Genomic DNA, 22,360 nt, shown 5'->3' on the forward strand with positions numbered 1-22,360 from the left:
CACGCACGTCACCCAGATGACAGAGGGGGCAGGCGGGGTGGACAGCCAGGGACTACCTGCCTGAGCACGTCCACCTGCCCAGGTCCCGCACACGGGGACAGGTGAGCAGAGAAGCACTCTGGGGGAGGGATGGGGCCGGACTCGGACCCCCGTGTGCGTGGCCCTCGCTGCCCACGCCACAGAGCCCTCTGGGAAGAGGAGAATCCCACGGTCCCCTGAGAAGGTAACGGGCAGAGGAGAAACTTGCTCAGGAGGAATCCTGACGTCCTGGACCTCAGAACCTTCCTGCCCGTCCTCCCCCACGTGTCCACGGAGTTCGGCCAGAGCTGGCTGCAGGCAGTGGGGGGTGCTGGGCCGGGTCCCGTGGGAGAGCCCTCTCTGAGCCACCCGCCCCTCCCTCCACATCCCCACCCCAGGAACCCCCGTCCGACCCCCGCCAGGCCGAGGACCCACGTGGATCTCGCACCCCAACAGGCGCACGTGTTTATAATTACAGAACGCAGCACTCGCTAGTACGTGTTTTAATACAAACCCTGAGAAAACAGCTGTAAGCTGTGAAAACAATCAGCAAAGGCTCCTTTCACTGGGGTGACAGGGCAGGGGGTAGGAGGCGGTGCAGGAGTGCAATCAGGACGACCCGGGCCATGTGCTGAGAGGGGACCAGCGGGGAGGGTCCAGAGATGGGGGTGCGGGCGGGTGCAGAGCTTAAGGACAGGTGGGGTCAGAAGCAGGGGCGGGGCCGGGTGGAACCGGGCCTCAAACAGCTGATTGGGCCCTTCGCTTCTGCGGAAAGCACCACGGGGTGTGAACCGTGGACGCAGCCGGCAGAGGCGCCCGGGGCAGGCACTGCTCCCGAGGTGGGTGTGAACGGCTGAGCCGGGCACTGACTGCACAGGTCAGCCCCACGTGCTGCCCCGCGCCCTCGGGGACACATGTGCCATCACTCCAGACCGGGGCAGCCCCTGCAGCGAGGGGAAGGGAGTGACAAAGGGCCCCCCGCCCCGTCCAGACGCCTGACGCCCGATGCCCGGCTCCCCCACCTGCCTCTTCCCCGTGGTCAGCAGCTGGAGAACGGACCCCGTCACGGGAAGGCCACAGCGCCTGGGCCCTGCTTCCCTGAGGCCTTGGGGGCTGACCCCTCCCGGGGTCTCGGGGGAGGGTGCAGGCCTCGCCGGGGAGCTGGCCCCCTCCCACAGGGCCCCAGAGCCCAGCCCAGGCTGTGAGCAGGGCTGGCCGTCAGTCCAAGATGGTCTTAAAGTCTGCGGTCAGGGCCGGGTCGGCTGCTGCTTCCAGGGCGGCCAGAGTGGCCCTCGGGAGCCGCCGGCCCAGTCGGGCTCTGGCTGCAAGGCAGTGACTGAAGTCAGACCACCAAACCCCCCACCCACGCCCCAGAGAAACCAGAGACCGCCCTTCCCCAGGGCCCGGGGCACTGCTGAGAGCAGCAGGCACTTACACCGCCAAGCACCCTGTGTGCAGACAGGCTTGGGGTGGGCACCTCAGGAGGGGGCAAGCACCCCACCCCTGCCGGGAGCACGGGGACCGTCAGGCAGAGGCCCGAGGGGGACCTGGGTCGGGGGTGCGAGGAAGGACACGCAGGTGGGGGGCTGCAGGGGACACGGAGGACGAGGACCTGGGGGCGTTGGAGAGGTGGCGAGACCCGGGTGGTCACGCCAGGCCCCTGGATGAGGGAGGGGGCCTGTAACCCCCGGGGCACCCGCACCCCTCACCTGGGGGCTCCGAGACCTGCCCATCTGCCCCTCAGACACGGAGGGGCCCCAACACCGGAGGGCAGGGCCTGCACCTCACAAAGGGGCACCTGGCACTCCACCCACGCCTACCTGTCCGCAGTGCCCCCAAAAGACAGCTGTAGGTGACACGGTGACGAGCCAGCTTGAGCAGAAAGGCGTGCAGGCAGAGCCACTGCGCGGCCTCGGAAGGAAACAGGCCGGAGGCACCCTTGGCCCCCAGTGACATCCCTGGGGGACACGAGGAGAGGCTGAGGCCCCGCTGGCCCCGCCCCAGTGTTCCTCCCCGGGGATACCAGGGGCCCCAGACGTTGCCCTCCTGCTGGGGGTCCCTCCAGGCTGATGGCATGAGTGGGGTCTTGGGGGCGGTGGGGGGGGAGACCGGCCACTTCATTTCAGGGGCCACCCCGACATGAGCACCAAGGAATTCTGAAAACTGAGACGTTTTCTTCAACTTCTCCAAGAAACCTCCACAAACAGGCGTGACGAAGAGCCAAGTCTGTTACACCCAGGACCTCAGAGACACGCACAGCCTGAACCTCAGACAGATCAGAAACGCCCAGGACAAGGCCAGAGGTGCAGACACAGGGACTCCAGCGGGAGCGTTCAGGTGGGGACGCCCCGGGGGGGACCAAGCCAAGGGGTAGTGAACCCAAAGCGGGCGGGCGCGCGGCTGACATGGGTGCCCCTCACTGGCTCCTCCCTGAGGTGGGCAGGGGTGTCCCAGGGCCTCCTGCGGACCCTGGCCTGGCCTGACAGAAGCGCCCAGAGCCCCAGGGGAGGAGGGCCACCAGCCGGCCCCCAGCGCCACGTCACTCTGCAGTCACGGGGCGGAGGGCGGCGGGCTGCTGGCAAGTTAAAGGTGCCCCGACGCCCCGTCTCTGCTGTGGCTGCTGGAGGGGCAGGTGCTGCACTGGCCGCGGGGCACAAGGGACCCGGGACGGGCACAGGACGGAGTGCATGGGGGTGACCCCGATGCCCAGCGCCCCGGGCGACCCCTCGGCCCGCCAGCCCTGCCCTGGTCGCCTGCGCACACCTGCGTTCCTGGCTCTCAGGAGGGCGTGGCAGTGGGACGAGGTGTCAGAGATGACCCGGAGGAAAAACGAGGGGTTCCTCCCGACTGGCTGGTTAAACGGGAGCTGCAGCACGCACGCGTGGAACCTGGGGATGTCAGCTCTGTCAGGGCCCAGCCTCCCCAGGCTGCCGGGGCAGGGCTCCCTGGAGACCACGGGCGGCGAGCCTGGCTCTGGGTCCCCGAGGCCAGCCGGCACGGTTAATGAAGGATGGGGTCCACCTCCCCAGGATGGACAAGCAGCGGACTCCACGGTCACCTGCCCGGCCCTGGTTCTCGGAGGGGGGCCGCAGAGCCACCCAAGGGCAGGGAACATTCTGGAAGAGTGGCTGGACTGACCGGGAGCTGCATCCCGCCGTCCCTTCTGGGTGCACCTGAGGGTTCGGGACCACAGACGCTCCTGTGCACTGACCGGCCCTCTGCTCTCCTATCCGCCCCGCCCCGCGGCTACCCTCCTCCCGCCAGCCCCTCCCGCCGCAGGGACTCGGGCCACCCCGGGCCGCTCTGGCCTCCCAGCACCATCTGGTGCCCGGGAGCAGCACCTCCAGAGCTGACGAGGGCTCTGCGGAGAGGCGGTGTCTGCCGCTGAGACGCAGACGCTGCTTCCTCACGGACCCGGGGGCAGCGCGCTCCCCAGGGCGAGGCCGTCACCTCCCTCGTGGGGCGGCCACCCGTGGACCCACCTGTAGGCCTGCAGCAGGAATATCTTGTAAACATTTGTGAAAACTGTCTCAAGACTGTTCACCTGGAGTCATAAGGAAAAAGAAACGTTGGCGATACCTCTGGTGTTTGAGTTTGTCTTTTGCTTTATTGCCCCATCAAACAGAAAGAGAAAAAGGACCATCTCGGTAAGAATCCATCAGTCTCTCCCGTGAAACCCGCCAGGTCCTCACTGGGGCCCCTCAGCAGCTGCGGTGGAGTCAGGCCTGCGGGGAGGACAAGGGGGAGAGCCCAGCCTGGCTGGACGATGGCCTGGGCCCCGCGGCTCCAGCGCTGAGGCCACAGCGGTCCTGGGCCCTACAGCCTGTGAGGAGGGGCCCGGGTGAAGATGGCGGGGCAGCCACGTGGCAGGGTGAGGGCTGGGGGCCCTGGACCACACACGCACACTCACCCACACAGTGCACACCTGCACACACAGGCACATGCACAGGCACGCATACCCACACACGCTACCCACCTGCACGTACTCGCAGGCACACACTCGTTCACACACACGTACACATGAGGGTGCACACGTATGTGATGCCTGGCTTCCACACACGTGCACGTGCCCGCACACAAGTACAAACACACACAACCCCCCAGGATCTACGAAGCACGCACAAGCCCTCGGTGATGCCAGCTGCCCTCTGCGCTCTGCAGCCCCAGCCGCCCATGGGCAGCCCGCACACCTGCAGGTCCAGGAAGAGCCCATGGCACTTCAGCCGCAAGACCGCCAGGAGTTTGCGCCGCATGTTCCTCCCAGCCTGGAAGCCCTGGTTGAAGGTGAGACTCGCTCTGATCGAGGTCCCGGCGTAACTGCGAGACAGCGTGGGGTTCCAGGAAACACGTGTGTCCACTTCACACTCCGACCACACACGTCCAGCCCATCCGCTGCGCTGGGCCGGAACGGGCGCCTGCCCCCCAAATGGTCATGGCTTCACGGGGAGCCGGACAACCTGGTGGACAGTTCACGACTGACCGGTGTGGTCGGTGCCCGGCCGTGAGAGGGGGCGGGGGGAGCAGCAGACGGACGCGTGGACCTGCGCCTGGAAAGTGCCTGCACCTGTGTCTTCCCGGGAGAGCCCAGAAGGAGGACCTAGTGCAGCCCTGAGGGCCCCAGCGGAACCGAGTACCAGCGCAGGACGGGCACGCCCATCCGCCACCGTCTTGACACCTGAGCTTTTCATTCATGAAAGAGCACAGGTTCCTGCGTCCACGTGCATCGCGAGGCCCTCTGTCTGCACAGAGCCTGAGGTTGGGCTGCGTGCTCTCAGGCTCAGTGTGGGGGAGGTGGGGGGACGGGCTCTCAGGGGTCGAACTGCATCCCCCAAACTCACAGGTTGAAGCCCTGACCCCCGAGACCGTCTGGGGATAAGGCCTTTAAGACGGTGATTAAGGCAAAATGGAATCATAAAGGTGGGGTCCTAATCCCATGGGACTGGTGTCCCAAGAAGAGACACTGAGGTGCTGAACACAGAGGGTGACCGTGTGAGGCCTCGGGGAGCAGACGCGCCCACACGCACACACAGGAGAGGCCCCAGGAGAGAACAGCCTGCGACCCCTGAACCTCAGCTTCCAGCCTCCAGGACCAAGAGAACGGAAATGTCCGTGGTGTTTCTTGCGGCAGCCTGAGCCGACCGAGGCAGGGACCCACGACACTGTGAACAGAGCAGGCCACACGCACGGCAGCCCTGCTCCCCGATGGGCCAGAGGTGACCACGAATCCTGGCGCCCAGTGAGACCACGGGGACCCTTGTCGGGCAGGTCCTGGAAGCTCTGGTTCAGATCCACACGCTTCCCGGAGGAACACGTGGTGCCCCCGCGTCTGCCACGCGATTTCCTTTTATCAAAAATGCCCAGAAGGGGGCTTCCCTGGTGGCGCAGTGGTTGAGAGTCCGCCTGCCAATGCAGGGGACATGGGCTCGTGCCCCGGTCCGGGAAGATCCCACATGCCACGGAGCGGCCGGGCCCATGAGCCATGGCCGCTGAGCCTGCGCGTCCGGAGCCTGTGCTCCGCAACGGGAGAGGCCGCAGCAGTGAGAGGCCCGCGTACCGCAAAAAAAAAAAAAAAAAAAAAATGCCCCGAAGGGACTTCCCTGGTGGTCCAGTGGTAAAGAATCTGCCTTCCAATGCAGGGGACGCGGGTTCGATCCCTGGTTGGGGAACTAAGATCCCACATGCTGCGGGGCAACTAAGCCCATGTGCCACAACTACTGAGCTCGCACGCCTCGACGAGAGAGCCCGCATGCTGCAAACTACGGAGCCCACGTGCCCTGAAGCCCGTATGCCACAACTAGAGAAGTGTGCACGCCGCAACAAAAGATCCCGCGTGCCTCAACGAAGATCCCGCGTGCCGCAACCAAGACCCGACGCAGCCAAAAAAACCAAAAAACCAAAAAGCGCCCAGAAAACGGCTCCCCCAAAGGGTCCATCCCCTAGTGCCCACCGCTGGCCTCTGACCCCCTGGGGCTTCGGGCCCTGCCATGCGGGAGGATGCATGGAGCTGCGCAGCGGCGGTGCTCACCTGGAGTGGTCGCAGCGCACCTCCAGGGTGCGGGTGTCCAGCAGCAAGCCGCACCAGGGGAACAGGCAGTGCGCCGGCAGCTGCAGGGGGGCCGTGCCGCCCAGGCCACCGTCCTCCACGGGGAAGTTCACCACCGTCTTCTGCAGGTTCGCCAGGCAGCCATACTCGGGCACGCCGTGGACCAGGGTCCTGCATCAGGGGGGCCACGTCAGCCACCGGGCAGAGGGGATGCCACCCGCAGGTCTCGGAGGCATGGGTCAACGTCACCTAACAGCCCAGCGAGGCGGGCGGGGACTGGAGGGCTGGGACCACGGGCCCGCGAGGAAGGCCGGACACAGCCCTGCTCTGGCCTCCAGGCTTCTGGGCAAACAACTGCCAGCGATTAGAGGCCAGGGTGGACAGGCCAGCAAGGGCAGAGGCAGGCAGCGGGGGAGGGGAGCACAGAAGCCCCAAGGGCCGGTCCTGAAGGACGAGGGCCCGCCGGGATGGCCCTCCAGGTAAGACAGGTGGGCGACTGAGCTGACGAGGCAGCTGGGACCCGGGAGACACGGGGCTCGCAGGGCAGGCAGAGTCCAAGGGACGGGTCCTCTCTGTGACGGCCAGCCGATGTGTCCACCTGGCAAGGCTGCGGTCCCCAGGTGTGCACACTCGAGTCTGCGTAAGACTAGGGGGTCTGTAGGTGGGGCTGACACCTGCAACCAGCCGGCTTTAAAGGAGGCCACTTCGCGGAGTCGGGTGGGCTCACCCATCGGGGAAGGGCCCTGAGCGCCAAAAGGGGGTGTCCTGACTGTGGGGGTCGCCCACAGACTGCAGCCCCAGCACCTGCCCGGCCAGCCCCACCATCACGCGAGCCAGCTCCTTGCGGCAAGTCTCCTGGACGTCTGCCTGTCTGCTGCGCCCCCTGGTGGGACCCGACGGACACGCTCAGAGCTACCTCCGGGCGCAGCCCAAGGACCACAGAGCAGCACCGCTCCCAGAACTTCCCGTGACGGAGGCAACGACCTCTGCGCTGTCCCCTCCGGTGGCCACTGGACACGTGTGGCCACTGAGCTCTCCAACTGTGGCCGGTGCCCACGCGGACCCGCAGGCACCACTGGATTTAACTGACAGGTTTACATTTGCAGTGTCCTGTGCTGGGGCTGCCACAGGGAGCCCTAGAGCATCACAGCGGGCTGACTCTACAGGCTTCAAGCCTGGGGTATACCGCAGGCAGACACAGGATACGCGGGTGCTGTCCAGGTGGGTTTCTCCAAAGGCAGCCCAGCGACCAAAGTGACCAAAGTGTCAGGTGGGGACGCCTTGAGGGCTCAGTTTTGAAATTTCTTCTCCCTTGGAAAACCACGCTTTGAAACAAGCCCTCAGACTCCCGGGATGGATGGGGCACTGCAGCCGCAGCCCAAAGGGTCCCAGGTGCCAGGTTTGCTTTGGGCACCAAACCCATGCGATCCCCACGCCTGGTAACCCCTCCTTCTTGACACGTCTGAATTCCCCGCTCTCACAAACGTTCTCCGCGGGGAAGCCGCAGGTGAGCCGTGCAGGCCTTTTTCTCTTCCGTCCCCCGTGGTGCGCAGCGCACAGCCTCTGCCCCGTCCGCCACCAGCGCATCACGGGTGCGGAACCTCCAAGGAGCCTCTGCGGACCCGGTCCTGCTGCCTGAGCTCCTGCGGCGGCACCTGCGTCCTGACGGCCACGCCAGCGACAGGAGGAAGCGACGGCGCTCTGGGCTCTCAGAGCCGCGGGGCCGCGCCGCATGACACTCTCCAGGGACGCGGAGATGTGGCGGGGGGGCACGGGCGTTCGCACACAGGTCCCACCGTCGTACGTGGGCCAAAATGCGCCTGCAGAGACACACACGTGGGGGCCCTTACCTGAGAAAGGCTCTGGCTTGTGTCAGGTGAGGGGTGACCAGCAGGAAGTCGTCGACGAAGCGCAGGAGCACCCTGGACACGGATTGACCCCGAGATGAGGGGAGACCCTGAACATACTGCTTTACACCCACAGGCAACGTCCTCCCACGGGAGCCAACGCTGAAAAATTTAACGTCTGCGTTCACGTGGACACGGATAAAGTGACCTTCTCCAAAGAATCTAACCAAAGACTTTGGTTTCTGTGGGATTCGGCTCCAGCTGGGGATGCCGAGCAGGGGCCCCACGATTGGGCCGGAAGCACACGAGCTTGGCGCTGGTCCGAAGCCCCAGCCACGCAGAAAGCCACGTTTACTCCCCGCCGGAGGCCTGCTGACCACCTCCTGTGCGCCATTATGAGAAGAAAGGGTGAGGCCCCGTCTACATCCAGGACCAAAAATACAAACAGGCCCCAAGCAAGGCAACATCCGCCAACACAGAGGGGTCCATACCCATCCCGCTGGATTCCGGGGAAGAGCTCGTTCTCCATGTCTCCGTAGCAGAAGCTGCAGAGCAGGGTGGACAGAATGGAGCCCTGGGGGACCCCCTGACACTGGACGTACGACCTGGGGGGCAGGATGTGGTTAGAAGGTGGGCCAGCCATGGTGGGCCTCACGCTCATGTCGTAAACACATGCACAGACGTGGAGCACAGACATACATGGACACGTGTGCCCACGCCACACACGCCTGGGGGAACATGAATCAAGATTTGTCATGCTCCCCTGCGAGGCCCTGCCATGCCTCGGTCACACGTGGCACGACCCCTCTCCACGAAGGTCACAGCGGGTGGTGGTGCCCCTGGGGAGGAGACAGGGGCCACAGGCGTGGCCTTTCCCGTGGAGAAAGTCCTCTTCCCACCTGGTGCCATTTACATGCACGTGCAGACGTGTTCCCTTTGTCAAAACTCGCCCTGTTGTGCAGTTGGCACGTGTGCCTCCCCAGGGTGTACGTGTTTTTTTTATATTTTAACGTGATTATCTTTCAGTAAGTGCTGTAATTACTGAGAATATAACAACAATGAAAACACATTTAACTAGAAGGTTTCCTGAGCGTGGCCCACGGTTAAGGACCTCCGAGGAGGCCCCACGGTCCAGGCCGACCTGTGACGGCTGCGGCCGTGAGCCCGAAGCCCCAGGGCCACTGCACTACTCGGTCACACACGGGGTCTCGCTCAGGCACTCGCCCAGGCCGGTTTGGCTCCACACACGTTAAGAGAATTATCTGCCGGCTTCTGAATGCCGTCACTTCCCACAGCCATGGGGGTCTTGCTCCGTCACCCGGCCGCACGGCCGCAGTGCCTGTCCGGGGGCTGGTGAGGGGGAGCTGGGGGGCCCGGACTCACCTGCCCCCGATCCTGACCACGTGGTTGTGGACCAGGCGTAGGAAGAGCTTGAAGAGGCTGTCGCCGGCCTCGTTCAGGGAGCAGCTCTGCGAAGACAGGCAGGCGTTCACCAGCGTGGATGCCGCCCTGGGCGAGCCAGCGGGCCAGCCGGACGGCTCGCGGTGGGGGCCCCGGACCCAAAGGAAGGCGTCTGGTGTCTGGGAGCCTCACATCGTGGCAGGGTCGCTCCGAGACTATTGTGCACAAAGCACAGGAACCGCGAGGGCCGACTCATTGCTGGCAAACCTGGCTTGGGGACACTCTGCTCACACAAGAAAACAGGTCACTTGATGGGCTAGCTCGAGGCGGGTCTACGGGGCAAACCCCCTCTGTCCTCCTAGAGGAAGGGGACTTGCCTTCGTGTGACCTCGAGACCGAAACTGAGAGCGAAGATGTACAGCAAATCTCAGCAGAGCCGCGGGCAGGCGGCAGAGGGTGCGTGAGGCCCAGAAAGAGGGAAAACATGGCCTAAGGCGGTGCAAGTCTCTGCCAGCCACAGAGGGTGTCCACAGCTGCCCCGGACCCAGCAGTGAGCAAGTGCCCACACTGACCTGCTCGATGACCACGGCGTCCCTCAGCGAGCCCGTTGCCTGCAGGTGCTCCACGAACTGTCTCATGTAAGGCTGGAGGTCCGTGAAGGTGGACACCTGCTGGCCGAGAAGACGGGGTGACGCGGGTGGACGCCCCCCTCCCCAAGTCCCGATAGCAAGGGCACACTCAGAACGGGGAACAGAGCCTGAGAGGCCCCGCCCTACAGCTTTTGTGGTGCCCCCGCCGGGGCCGCTACGACCAGGGATGAGATGCAGAGCACAGCCACCTGGGGACACTGGGGAGGCAGGACGCAGGTGGGCTGGGGTCTCAGCCCTCGGGGTGCATCCCACCTTCACCCCGACTTCTCCCCAAGGCCTGTATCCACCGTGGGAGGTGGAGCTCGAGCAGAAAGTGGGGGCTGTGAGGCTGAAGATGTTGGGGTTCAGAGCCACGAAGCAGCTGGGACTGAGGGGCAGTTCCCGGGGGAGGGGCTGCAGAGAAAGCACCCTCAGCAGCAGGCGCCCCCAGAGCCATGCCGAGTGGGTCTGAGGGAGTCCAGCCCCTCCGAGGGGACCACACTGGGGAAGGGCCAAGTGAGGGAGACCAGGCACCACACTGTCTAGAATGAACCCCAGCAGGACTAAGGTCACGGTTCCACCACTGCCAGGAAAATACCATCCACTCTGGAGGAAAGCTCGCAAAACCCTTACGTTAAAATCCCTATTTACAAAGTCTGGCACACCGGGAAAAAATTCCAAAAGCTATAGAACAGGCCTGTGTGACCAAAACCACCCACAAATCAGCAGAAACAGACACGACAGAAACCTGCCTGCAGGCGAGCTGATATGGAGTTTCTGGAATTTTAAAATCACTCAAGATAACACTGCTAACAAAATAAAGATGGAGGATGTAACCAGAGTCCTAGAATCTGTGAGAAAATTCACGGGGATTTCTAAAACTGAAAAATAGGCTGGCTAAAATTAAGAATTTCATAAATGGGTGTAAAATCAGGGACAGAAAAGAGTAGGCGAGTGAACCAGAAGACGGGTCTATAAATGCCCAGATTCGAGCAGACGGAACACGTTAAAGCAGCAGCGCAAAAATGAACTCACAACAGACCCTGGACTGAACGCCACAGCTCTAACGAGAAACATTCTAAAGGAGCATTACGGTCAGGTAGCCGGGCAGTTAGGCTGCTCAAGCACAACACGGCTTCAGCCCCAAACTGCGGATAAGCTGGATCCATCAAAACAAAAGCATCTGTCTGTGGAGACTCCACTCGCAAAAGAAAAGGCGAGACAGGCCGAGAAGGCGCCTGGGAGCCCACAGTGGCCCAAGGACTTGTCCCCAGAACGTGGGAAGATCCCCTAAGATGGACGGCCAAGGAGACAGCCTGGCAGCACCAGGGAGATGGGATGGGCGCCCCATGAGAGGACACAACCACGTGACCGGTACACAAGGTGCCCAGAACCGGATCTCCCCAGACCGAGTCCCACAGACAGGACTGCGCTGCCCCACCGGGCGGCCAGGCTGCAAGCTGCAGCCCTGGTCTTTCGGTACCACCCATACCGCCGCCAGGGCCCCCTGCAGCGCCTGCAGCCGCGCTGGAACCTCTGGGGCAATGTCTCCTAAAACTACACAAGCCTGGAATCCGCCCACGGCGACGAGGGCTTTGTTCGGACGGAACACGGAGAGGCTGCTCTGGGCGGCTGGACCCCAGACGCGGCGGAAACCGGATAGGAGGGCAGAGTTTCCCTGATTTCACATTACGGAGTTAGAGACAGGCGAGCACGTCGCCGTGCTCGGGGTAGGAGAGGTGGGCTCCCGGGGGTGGGAGGGAGTCCCACGGGCGCTGCTGTTCTGGACTGTGAAGCGGAGGAGACTCCATCCCTGTCCACAAACCCAAGATCCCTGCGTTGCACACTCAGGACTCGCAAACCATGCTCACCAGCGCCTTGTGCTGAGGTCTTCACACGTGCCTTTTCCAAGAACTTCTGGGGGAACTCACCCCCCCCCCGCCTCCAGTACACACGCTGTTTCAGCCGGGGTGGGGTGGGGAGGTGGTCCAAAAGCCTTCCCGACAAGCGCTAGGAAACCCCCCACCCTGATGGCCTCGAGGTCAACCGAATGCCCTTGTCCCCTTCCAGCCCGGGGTCAACCGAATGCCCTTGTCCCCTCCCGGCCCTGCTTGTGCCGGAGGCTGCGGCGAGGGGCTGCCCTTCCACCCTCGCCCCACTGCGCACACACGGACAGCAGCGCGGCCCAGGAGTCCAGGGCGAGGCGCCCGGTGGCACCTCCCCTCCCATGGAGCACACGCGGCCCTGCTGCGTGGCCGCTGGGACACCACGGAAACACGCGTGGCTCTGCTGCCACCAGGGTCCCTCCCCTCTGCTCAGCCCGGTGTGCAGTCGGGGCCGCGCGGCTGTGAAGGGGCAGCGGGAGGACAGGACCCGACGGGAACACCAGGAGTGAGCACGACGACCGCGCGTGCGCATGCGCGCGGGGGTGGGGAAGGAGGGCCCGCCGCGCACGCCCACCATCACCATCACCATCACCATCACCACCACCACCACGGCGCATGCGCCTCCCATAGACCGCGCCCCCCGCAGACCACGCCCCCTCCACCCAACGCACGCCTCCCGCAGAGCGCGCTCCCCAGCACCGAATACACCCCCGGTGGGGCTTACGTGTCTCTTGAAGGACTTCCGCACGTGTCCGCGGGCAGTCCTCTGGACCACGGCATACTGGCGCACGCAGTACGAGTTCTCATGGGGCCGGATCACGTTGGCTATCACCTCCGCCAGCCTGTCCTGGGGGAGCGCGTCATACGCCCCCGCCACGTCCACCTACGTGGGAACCGAAGTGCCTGAGGATGCGCTCACCCGGGCCCCGAGTTCCCGGTCCTGCTGGTTCTGACCTGCGGTCAGCAAACCCTGGGGTGAATCGTAACACCAGGGGACTGTGGAGACCCTGCACCCCCCTCACACTGTCCCGTCCCCGTCCCCCACGCCCGCCCCCGACGGGCCTCTCGCTGAGATACCCACTTCCCCCGGACTCTAAGCACCCTCAGGGCGGGTCTTCGCCCCTCTCTCTGAGCTGCAAGCTGGTGACTAGGAGGCCCCTGGCGGATGACCAGGGTACCAGGGCACCCGGCGCTGGGGTCTGAGCAGGTGTTTCCTTCCCTGAAGGGGATCCCGAGGGCAGGAGCTCCCGTGGAGTTGGGGTGCAGTCACGGAGTCCACTCCAGAGGGGAAGGCACAAAGCCTCTGCCTCTGGGAGCCAGACATCCCCAAATGGAGACGGGGTCCCCTGCCCTCCCGCTCACAGGAGAATCTGTGGGACATGGACGTGGCTCCACCAAGGGGTGACTCGTTCCGGCAAACATGGGACTGCAAAAGGCTGGCCACTCCCCACACCGGCGGGGACCTGATGCGAGGGGTCACCTGCAGGGCCGGGGGGTGGGAATCGGGCGCCCACCTTGACGAAGTAGAGTGGGGGCACCGGGCCCCGGGCCCGCAGGGGCAGCACAAAGGCCTGCCAGGCCCTGTAAATGTCGTCCATGCCCAGCACGGAGGCCCCCAGGAGGCCGGGGCGCCTCAGCCGCTCGTAGTTCAGCACAGCAAACAGGGTCTTGACCTGGGAGGTAAGATGCTGGACCTGCAGGCCCAGCCCAGGACGGCCAGTGTCACCAGAGGGGCCCCAGACCAAGGGGATGTGGGGTCAGACGGCCCCCAGGGACGAGAGCCAGGCCCCCGCTCTGTGCCGCCGCCGCTGCCATCCCCGCCTACCCCGCCTCCCTCCGACCGCAGAAGGGCTGCCCCCCCCACGCCCACCCCAGACCCCAGGGTCTCCCCAGGGACCCGTCCTGGGATCACGGACACCACGTGTGGAAAAATGCAACTAGCTACACCCTTGGTCCCCTCCACTTACCCGGTCCCCCCACCCAGCGGAGAGGGGGGCAGCCTCCTGGGGGACCCCAGCCCCAGCGGAGAGGGGGGCACCACCTCCTGGGGGACCCCAGCCCACTGGGCGAGCACTTTGTCTTCGCTCATGGACCAAACCCCCATCAGCAGCGCGACAGCTTCTCTTTCTCACTAACGGTGGAATCACCCCCGAATCACCCCCAAGTCCTACAGGGAGGCGCATGGAAGGGGTCAGAGCTGCTGGTGAGGCAGGGGTGCTGTGGCGGGGAGAGCAGTCACGGGGGCGCTAACCACGGGGGTGACGTCCTCCGGGGGTCCTCGGGACCCTGGCAGGCTGGTGACAGCTATCGCGTGGCCCCTCTGCCCCGGAGGATTCCAGGGGCCAGGGGCGCAGGGGGTTCCTGGAGCCCATCCAGCACCTCACAGGACTGGCCTTCCCAGGAGCTCCTTCTCTGGGCCCAGGAACCCCCATCCATGGCACCCCACCATTCCACGGCCTCACTGGGGCTGCCGGCCCCCCGAGACTCTGACTACACCCACCAGGCCTGGGGTTCAAATGCACTTTGCCTAAAAGCGGCACAAGCGGTGACCTTCCTGTCTCTGTGCGGCTTCCCGGCTCCCACGGCGTCGCCCATGTTCACGATGGGCCGCAGCCCGCTGGGCTTGGGGACGAAGCGGAGCCTGGACGTCGGCAGAGCCGGCTTGGCCTCCTGGCGTCGCCTGACCTCTGCCTCGGATAGTTCTCGGAGCTGCACGCGCTCTAAGTGTTGTCTGAAACAGAGGTGCCCGTGGGAAGCCGGGGCGGGCAAGCATGGCAGCCACCGGCGCCCATGAAGTCGGCAGAACCCATGCCCAGCACCCCAGACTTGCGGGGTGGCCGGGCATCTGCTGGAGGCCTCTCCTTGGCAGGGCCAGGACACCCGGTTCCCGGTGGACAGAGCCCTGGCTGGTGCAGGCCAGGACCCGTGGGCCAGAGAGCCCACCCTCCTCTACACAGAATGGGCAGGGAGTGCTCGGCGTAGCCCCCTGAAGAACAGAATTGTCTCCCTATGGGCCTGCCAGCTCCTTGTTACCTATGACCTTCAGCCTTTACCCCAAAACCACCCACAGGGAAGGGCCCGGGTGGCCCCTGCCTCCTGACCGCTGGGGTGAGGATGCTCCCTGGGCTGGTGGCCCCAGGAGTGAAGCGTGGTTCCAAGCACAGCCCATCATGGGATTCAAACACCCACCAGGCAGGGGTTGGGCCCCATGGGCCCCACAAGGAGAGCCTAAACAGCCGCTTTGGATCACATAGCGTGAAATACTTAAATGGGGCGCCTTCACTCAAGACCACGATAAAGGCGTCCAGAGCCTCCCGCACCAGACACAGGAGGACATGGGCCCCAGCACGTGCACTCAGGGACCCCGGCCCGGCTCCCTCCACAGACGTAACGCAGGGCACGGCTCTGGCGCAAATGCACAGCTGAGCCCTCACACTGGGTGCCTCGGCCAGGCCCAGCCCGTGTCTTTCGGGCTGTCACCCCATCCATCCTGGCTGGATCCCAATCCAGCTGACACCTGCCCAGTCTTTCAAAATGGACATAAGACAGGGCTTCCCTGGTGGTGCAGTGGTTAAGAGTCCACCTGCCAATGCAGGGGACACGGGTTCGTGCCCCGGTCCGGGAAGATCCCACATGCCGCGGAGCGGCTGGGCCCGTGAGCCATGGCCGCAGAGCCTGCGCGTCCGGAGCCTGTGCTCCGCAACGGGAGAGGCCACAACAGTGAGAGGCCCGCGTACCGCAAAAAAAAAAAAAAAAAAGACATAAGACAGTCAGTGAGCAACTGAGACAAATCTCATGGCCACCCCACGGCCATTCAGCCCCGAGGAGGCCTGCTTCACGGCAACGCCTCTGCCCCAGACGCGCCCCACTGCATGGCGTCAAATAGGCGGGTTTGTCATCTCGTGTCATCCTATCTGTTCCGTGCGGATTAAACAGCACCAGGCCCACGTGCCAGGGGGAAGTAAGCAGCCCGCCCATACTGTTTCAGTCCAGACAGACTCCTAGACCCCACAGACCATCCAGCCCAAGCCCCCGGCTTTCAGCTAAGAAGGGGCTTGCAGGAGTCCGTGACGAGGGCGGGGTCCCTGGGGGAGCTGGGGGAGGAGCCCGGGGCAGGGAGAGGCTGTGGCTCCCGATGGCCGTACCTGATGCCGACGCTCTGTAGCTGGCTCCAGACGCGCTTCCGGAAGAAGAAGAGCCGGTTCTTCTGGAACGTGGTCTCCGTGACATAGAAGAATGCCTTGAGCAGCTCGACCACGTACGCACCCATCAGCCAGCACAGGAACCTGGCCAGGACGGCCTCGCGCAGACGGTGCTCGGCAGCCGGGATGCAGCGAGCCCCTGGGAGGAGAGAGGCCGGTGCTCACCCCACGTGCTGCCTGAGTGGCCCCTCGGGCCTGGACGGCTGCACATGCGGCCCACGTGCCGTGACTCGGAGCCTCGGGCAGAGGAGAACGCGGGTATCTCAGCAACGACGCTTCCCCCATTGCACGTTAAGGTGATGATGTTGGATCACTGGGCTTTGATAAAAAATGTCTTTAAGTTAGTTTCACCTTTCCTTCTTTACTTTCTTATTGGGGCTACGGAAAACCTGAAATGTTGTACGTAGCTCACGTTATGTTTCTACTGGGCAGTGATGACGTGGAACATCTGTCCCCTTTACACACAGGCTGGAGGAAGCAGACACTGCTCTCCACACGGGGGACGGGTGGTTGAGGCTGGTGTGCAGTCTCAGGCCTCGCGCCTGGGTGGCAAGAGCCAGAAATGCCTGGAGTTTTCCAGGCTGAACGCCGCGGGCGAGCAGACGCGGCCACACGCCGTGGGGCTCCGGACCCAGCCACGGGCCAAGGTGAGCGCTCTCCCCTGCGGTCCTCTGCATTTTATTCTGTGCACTCGGACACATCTCCAGCAGAGGTGCATCTCGAGAGCCATCACCAGGCTGCCAGGGGGGCCTCAGTGCAGACAGAGCCAGGGCTTTACCACCCGTAACTGGCATGAAAGAAACACAGAGGAGAAAAAAGGGGCCCCAGAGGCAGCTCTGGGGCAGGACAATGAATGGTGAGCAAGGAGAAGAGAAGGGGGGATGAAGCTACATAAACATCGACTGTAGAAACAGTACCAGCAGCATCTAACTTGGGACACAACTGGGTTAGTGGAGGGAACAGCTCAAGTGTGATCCGGTTCCAACACGCAAGTCCCTTACACGGTTCCCAAGGTAACCAACCACCCAGAGAGAGTAAGTGGAGAATACAAAGCTAACGCTGGAAGCAAAACCAACGCACGCACATGCACGTGAGAATATGCACATCAGGAAACAAGGAATAACAACACGGAAGAGGGAGACAAATTGCAAGGTGAAAAAATGCATCCACACTCGCCTATCATCACAGAAAATGAAAAAAAATTACTCCAGGTAAGTGGTAAAGACTGTCAGAATGGATTGAAAATAAACGTAAAACGTCAGCTCAGGGCTTCCCTGGTGGCACAGCGGTTGAGAATCCGCCTGCCGATGCAGGGGACACGGGTTCGTGCCCCGGTCCGGGAAGATCCCACGTGCCGCGGAGCGGCTAGGCCTGTGAGCCATGGCCGCTGAGCCTGCGCGTCCGGAGCCTGTGCTCCGCAACGGGAGAGGCCACAACAGTGAGAGGCCCACGTACCGCAAACAAAACAAAACAAAACAAAACACATCAGCTCAGTGCTGTTGTTAAGACACTTAAACCCCGTATCCTCATAGGACATGAACAGGTTGAAGATAAAAAATAATGAAAAACGACACAAGCGGGAAGTACTAACCAACGGGAAAGCAGGTAAACACACTTTATGGTAAAAAGAGCCACTAAGCATTCATGAGGAAGATTAAGTCTAAAATGTGCCTGCAGCTAACACACCCATCGTTCAGATCATCGGGGGCAAGAAGGAAAGGACACACCCACCCCCTGGGGCCGTGTACCCTCAGCATCACAGCATCTGGAAGGACACATGTTTTGCATGGCACCTGACATGGTGACCACAGCACCAAGCCCGGCCTGCAAACACACGGGAACCATTAGGCAAACGCCACACACGAGACCAAGCCAGTCTCCACGGGCTCCAGGCCACCGCGGTCCTACGGACCCGCACATGGCTGAGTCAGAAATCAACAGTAAAAGGCAATTTAAAACTGCCACACATTCGGAAAATAAAAAGTAATCGTCCAAAATAACTCCAAGATCAATGGAGAAATCGCAGTAGTAACAGAGAACACCGAAAAGCGGCTGATATAAACACGGGGCAGCTACTGCGGGGCTGGGGAACCGCACAGCCCGGGAGGGAGTCGGAGGGGCGGCAGCTGACTGAGGAGGAGAGAGGTGGGGAAATGAAGAGAGGCCGACGCGCCGCTGAGACGTCAGAGCCACGCCTCAGGTCCACGGGGCTCAGGGGCGGGAGCGGGGAGCGCTCCCACCCGCAGCTCAGGAAAAGCAACCGTGGTCGGATGTAGGCGGACAGGACGGGCCAACCAGAGGCTAAGGCAGCGAGCAGGAATCCTTCTGGTGATGTCTCTAGTGACACGTGGCTCCAGATGTGGACAGCCCAGTTGTCTGGCCTCCGGGGCTGGGGATCAGGGAGCTGACAGGGATCAGTGGGCAGCATGGCAGGCAGGACAATGGCCTGTGCTGTGGACGGAGTGCCTGGCCGGCACGGAGGAAGGGGCAGCATTCCGGCAGGAGAGGGTGGAAGAGGTGACCTCGGAGAGCCGGACAGCCGCGGCTCAGAGCAGCATTCATTCAGCCAGCGGGCAGAAGGCGTGGCCGAGGCCATGGAAAGGAGCAAATGGCCAGGGGCACAGCTCAGGTGAGCAAGGTTCCAGGAGGTCCAGGGACTGGGGCCCAGTTGCCTGGGAAAACACCACCTCCTCAGTGCCTGCAGCTCGAGAGGGGCACGGGGACCCATCTGAAATCGGGGCCAGAGCACAGAACTCAGATCCTCCTTCCACAAAGCGGGCTGGGGCCCCACGAGCACAGAGGCGTCAGGTGAGGGCCTGGTCTCCTGAGCCCGCCTCCTGGAGACTCATCCACGGCGTCCCACGTGCAGGGAGCTGCTGGTCAGGGGGTGTAAACGTCACGCCAGATGCAAAGTTTCTGGAGATCTGCTGTAGGACACCGAGAGTACACTGCGCAATACCGCGCTGTCCACTTCAGCGTTGTTTAAGAGGGTAGGTCTCATGTTACGTCCCCACAATTAAAAAAAATTTTTTTAAACCAAGTTACTGAAGGTCACCCTGACTGTCCGCGTCACCTGCCCCTGGGTCTCTTGGGGAGCCAGAAAGGGCGTGCCCCGGCTGCACCTGAGGCCACCACAGTCGCGATCTTCGGGGACCCCACCCCGGGGACTGTCACACGCACGGGAGAGGCGGGGGGCAAACCTGGCTCTCACAGACGACTTCTTTCTAGAAGTCCTGACCATCTCAGGAGCGTGGGGTGGTCAAACACAGGGAGAGCAGGGAGGGTGCTGGGCCTTTCACTCCTGGCTCCGCCCTGCCACGGAGGGTGCTGACCGAGGCGGGGCTGACAGTGGCTGGGCCGGAGGAAGCCCAATATCAAACCCAGAACACCACAGTGGGAGGGACACCACAGGCTCAGCTTCACAGAAAAAATCCTGCCAGCACCCACCGCGGCTGCCCACTGCCTGGAGACACCGGACGGCGTCCTGATGCTCCCCTTTGACCCCTGGTGACGCTGGGGCCTTGTTCAAGGACACGGTCTTTTCACTTTCCCGCCTGCCTGGCCCCAGCCTAGCGGAGGCACAATTAGAACTCACATCCGGATCCGCGTGTGGGCTGACCAGATCCAGCGGGGGACCCAGGAGCCTCACCTCCCAACCCCATAAACGGGGTTCTGGGCCCAGCCCCCATTTCTATCAGCGGGGCACCACGCCAAGGCGATAAACCTTGACATCAAAAAGGGTTATGAATGACCCGCAGACACGCTCACAGGACCTCCTGTTGACCCCCGTCTGTTGGTGCAGCCCTAGACCACGTGTCCCGCCCGCTCACCGCCCCTCCCCGGCGCCCAGAACCTGCCTGAGCCCGTGAACACGTCGGGAGATTTATGCAAACCGGATGGGAGAGGGGGACAGAGGCAGAGAACTCAGAGGGAGCCACCCGACAGCCACCAAGGAGCCCCCTGCCCCCCCGAGCGAGGTACGGAGAAGGCCCTGCCGCACTCGAGGTCCTGAGGTCGGGTTCCTCACCTGGGCTCCCGCGCAGCCAGGCGCAGTCCTGCACCTTCATCTTCCAGGTCAGCTCCTGCGGCGAGAGCTTGCCGTGCTTCCCCAGAGAGAGGAGCTTCTTCACGTTCCTCAAGAAGCGGCGCTGGTTGTGCCGGGAGCCCCAGAGGCCGGCGGGCACCAGCCGGCGAAGGCAGGCCCGCAGGAGGCCGTACACCTGCCAGGGGCTGCTGTGCTGGCGCAGCAGCTGGACCAGGCGGCGCGAGCCCTCGTCCCCCTCGGGGGTAGCGGCCGGCCTCCCCCCGGGGCGGGCGCCCACTCCAGGGCTCTCCTGATCGCCTGGCCCCGCCGGGGTGGCGGAGGCCGGCAGTGGGCAGTGCGCCCTGAGGAGTGCGCCGTAGGGGCACCGCGCGTGGTTCTCAAGCAGCTCCCGAAACAGGGGCCTCATCCGCCAGTAGCGCGCGGGCAGGCGGCGCATCCTGCGGGGAACCCCTGGTGGCCGGGGCTTAGAGCCCAGAAAGATGGCCTCCACGAGTCTCTGGGCCCCCGCCAGGCTGGGAGGCAGGCAGCAGAGCAGGAAGGAGCGGCGCAGCCGTTCTCTGCTACCCGAGCAGTAGAGGAACTGCTTGGTCTCAGCCCACGGTCCGGGACCGGGCTCGCCCTGGGGATGTGACGGCCGCCGGGATGGGGAGCGAACACCCCTCTCGCCGCCCCCCAGCGGGAAGGGGCAACGGGTCCTGGGCACGTTGCCCTCCCGAGACTTGGCTTCCGCAGCGGCTCTGGTGGGTGTCATCACGCGGGGGTCGCTGTCGCTCCGCCCAGGCGCCCTGCCCAGGTGGGTCCCGGGCGCCTGCCCTTCGGTACCCTGCTCGGGCTCCAGGCCATGCCTGGGCTTCTTCGCTGGAGGCGGACGGCCCCCCGCGCCGCCCCGACGCCGCCTCGCGCCCTTGGCCGGCAGCTCCCGGGGTCCCCCCGCCTCCCCGTCGCCGCCATTCCCGGCCTGGCGCGTGAGTCCGAGGCCAATCCGGGTTCCGCCCGCGATTCGCGTGGGCCGCGCCGCGGCGGCGGTGCAGAGGTCATAGAGCGGCGGCCCGCACACCTGGTAGGCGCAGCTGGGGGGCACCAGCAGGTAGAGTGCGCAGCGCGCCAGCAGGTGGGTGAGCACGTCATCGCCCACGCGGCGCAGCAGCAGCCCCCACGCGCCGCTGCCGCGCAGCGTGTCCGTCACCGTGTTGGGCAGGTAGCTGCGCACGCTGGTCGTGAAGGCCACGGGCGGCCCGCCGCGGGCCCCGTCCAGCAGCGCGAAGCCGAAGGCCAGCACGTTCCTCGCGCCGCGCTCACAGAGCCTCTGCACGACCCTGGCCACCAGCTCCTTCAGGCAGGACACCTGCCGGGGAGGGCTCCTGAGTCGCTGGGGACGCAGGTACGTCCTTCCCCACCCCCTCCACCACCGCCGCGGCGGGCCCGACCGGAGTCCCCGGAGGCAGCCCACCTGGCGGAAGGACGGGGCGGCAGGGGGCGGCTGCGCATCCCAGGGCACGCACACCAGGCACTGGGCCACGAGCGCGCGGAAGGCCACCGGGTCCCCGCGCCGCACGAGCCGCCGGTCCTCGGGCCCCAGGCGCCGCACGAAGGTGGCCAGCGGCAGGACCTGCCGGTAGCGGTCCCGCAGCAGGGCGCGCACCGACCGGCACCTGGGCGCGCGCGGCATCGTTGGAGCCAGGGTGGTCCGCGCGGAGGAAGGGGCGGGGTCGGGAGGAGGAAGGGGCGGGGTCGCGGGAGCCCCGCCGCCCCGCCCTTGGTTCACCCTGCGGGCCGCGGGTGTGGCCCCAGAGGTGTTTGCGCCCAGGTGCCACGAGAACCTGCTCCGACAGCGCAGCTGCTCCGGGCAGTGTCCCCACCCACACGCCGTGACCCCTCCCAGGGCGCAGGGGTCTTGCGAGGGTCGCACAGAGGAGAGGCTCTATGGTACCGAGGGAGGGGGCCATAACGTGGGGTCCCTGGGGGACCCGGTGCATTCTGCGCCCCCGCGGAGCGGGTCCTGCTGGTGTGTTACTTTCTCACGTGGGCCGTGACCGGGCAGTGAGGGATGCTTTGGGGTCCAGCAGGGGCTCATGGCAGCGAATGTGTAATGATGTGCAAAGAAGAGAATGGACCACCGCCCCTGCCCGGCGGGCCTGGGGAAACCAAGGCAGCAGGCGCACCCTGAACCTGGACCGGCACGCGGTGGGGCTCCTGGAGCTCTTTCCCGGCTCCGGCGGTGGGCAGTGGTCAGCCGGCAGCGGGCGGCGGGCAGTGGTCAGCCGGCAACAGCGGCACTTCCCCCACTGG

General features: G+C 64.3%; 1 protein-coding gene across 1 annotated transcript; it reads right to left on the bottom strand.

Moving 5' to 3' along the window:
* Nucleotides 1-1,236: 1,236 nt before the first annotated feature.
* Nucleotides 1,237-21,740, bottom strand: TERT (telomerase reverse transcriptase; the record flags this gene model as incomplete). Its single annotated transcript, XM_081230797.1, has 16 exons — nucleotides 1,237-1,340; nucleotides 1,839-1,976; nucleotides 2,782-2,906; nucleotides 3,501-3,562; nucleotides 4,209-4,335; nucleotides 6,044-6,232; nucleotides 7,912-7,983; nucleotides 8,400-8,513; nucleotides 9,292-9,377; nucleotides 9,882-9,977; nucleotides 12,549-12,707; nucleotides 13,339-13,518; nucleotides 14,375-14,555; nucleotides 15,970-16,165; nucleotides 20,054-21,416; nucleotides 21,522-21,740. The coding sequence occupies 16 exons, from the start codon at nucleotides 21,738-21,740 to the stop codon at nucleotides 1,237-1,239; spliced, it is 3,411 nt and encodes a 1,136-aa protein (XP_081086923.1).
* Between the last annotated feature and the right edge of the window lie 620 nt (nucleotides 21,741-22,360).

This window comes from Mesoplodon bidens (genome assembly GCF_964165515.1).
Source record: "Mesoplodon bidens genome assembly, chromosome: 4".
Lineage (NCBI taxonomy): Eukaryota > Metazoa > Chordata > Mammalia > Artiodactyla > Ziphiidae > Mesoplodon > Mesoplodon bidens.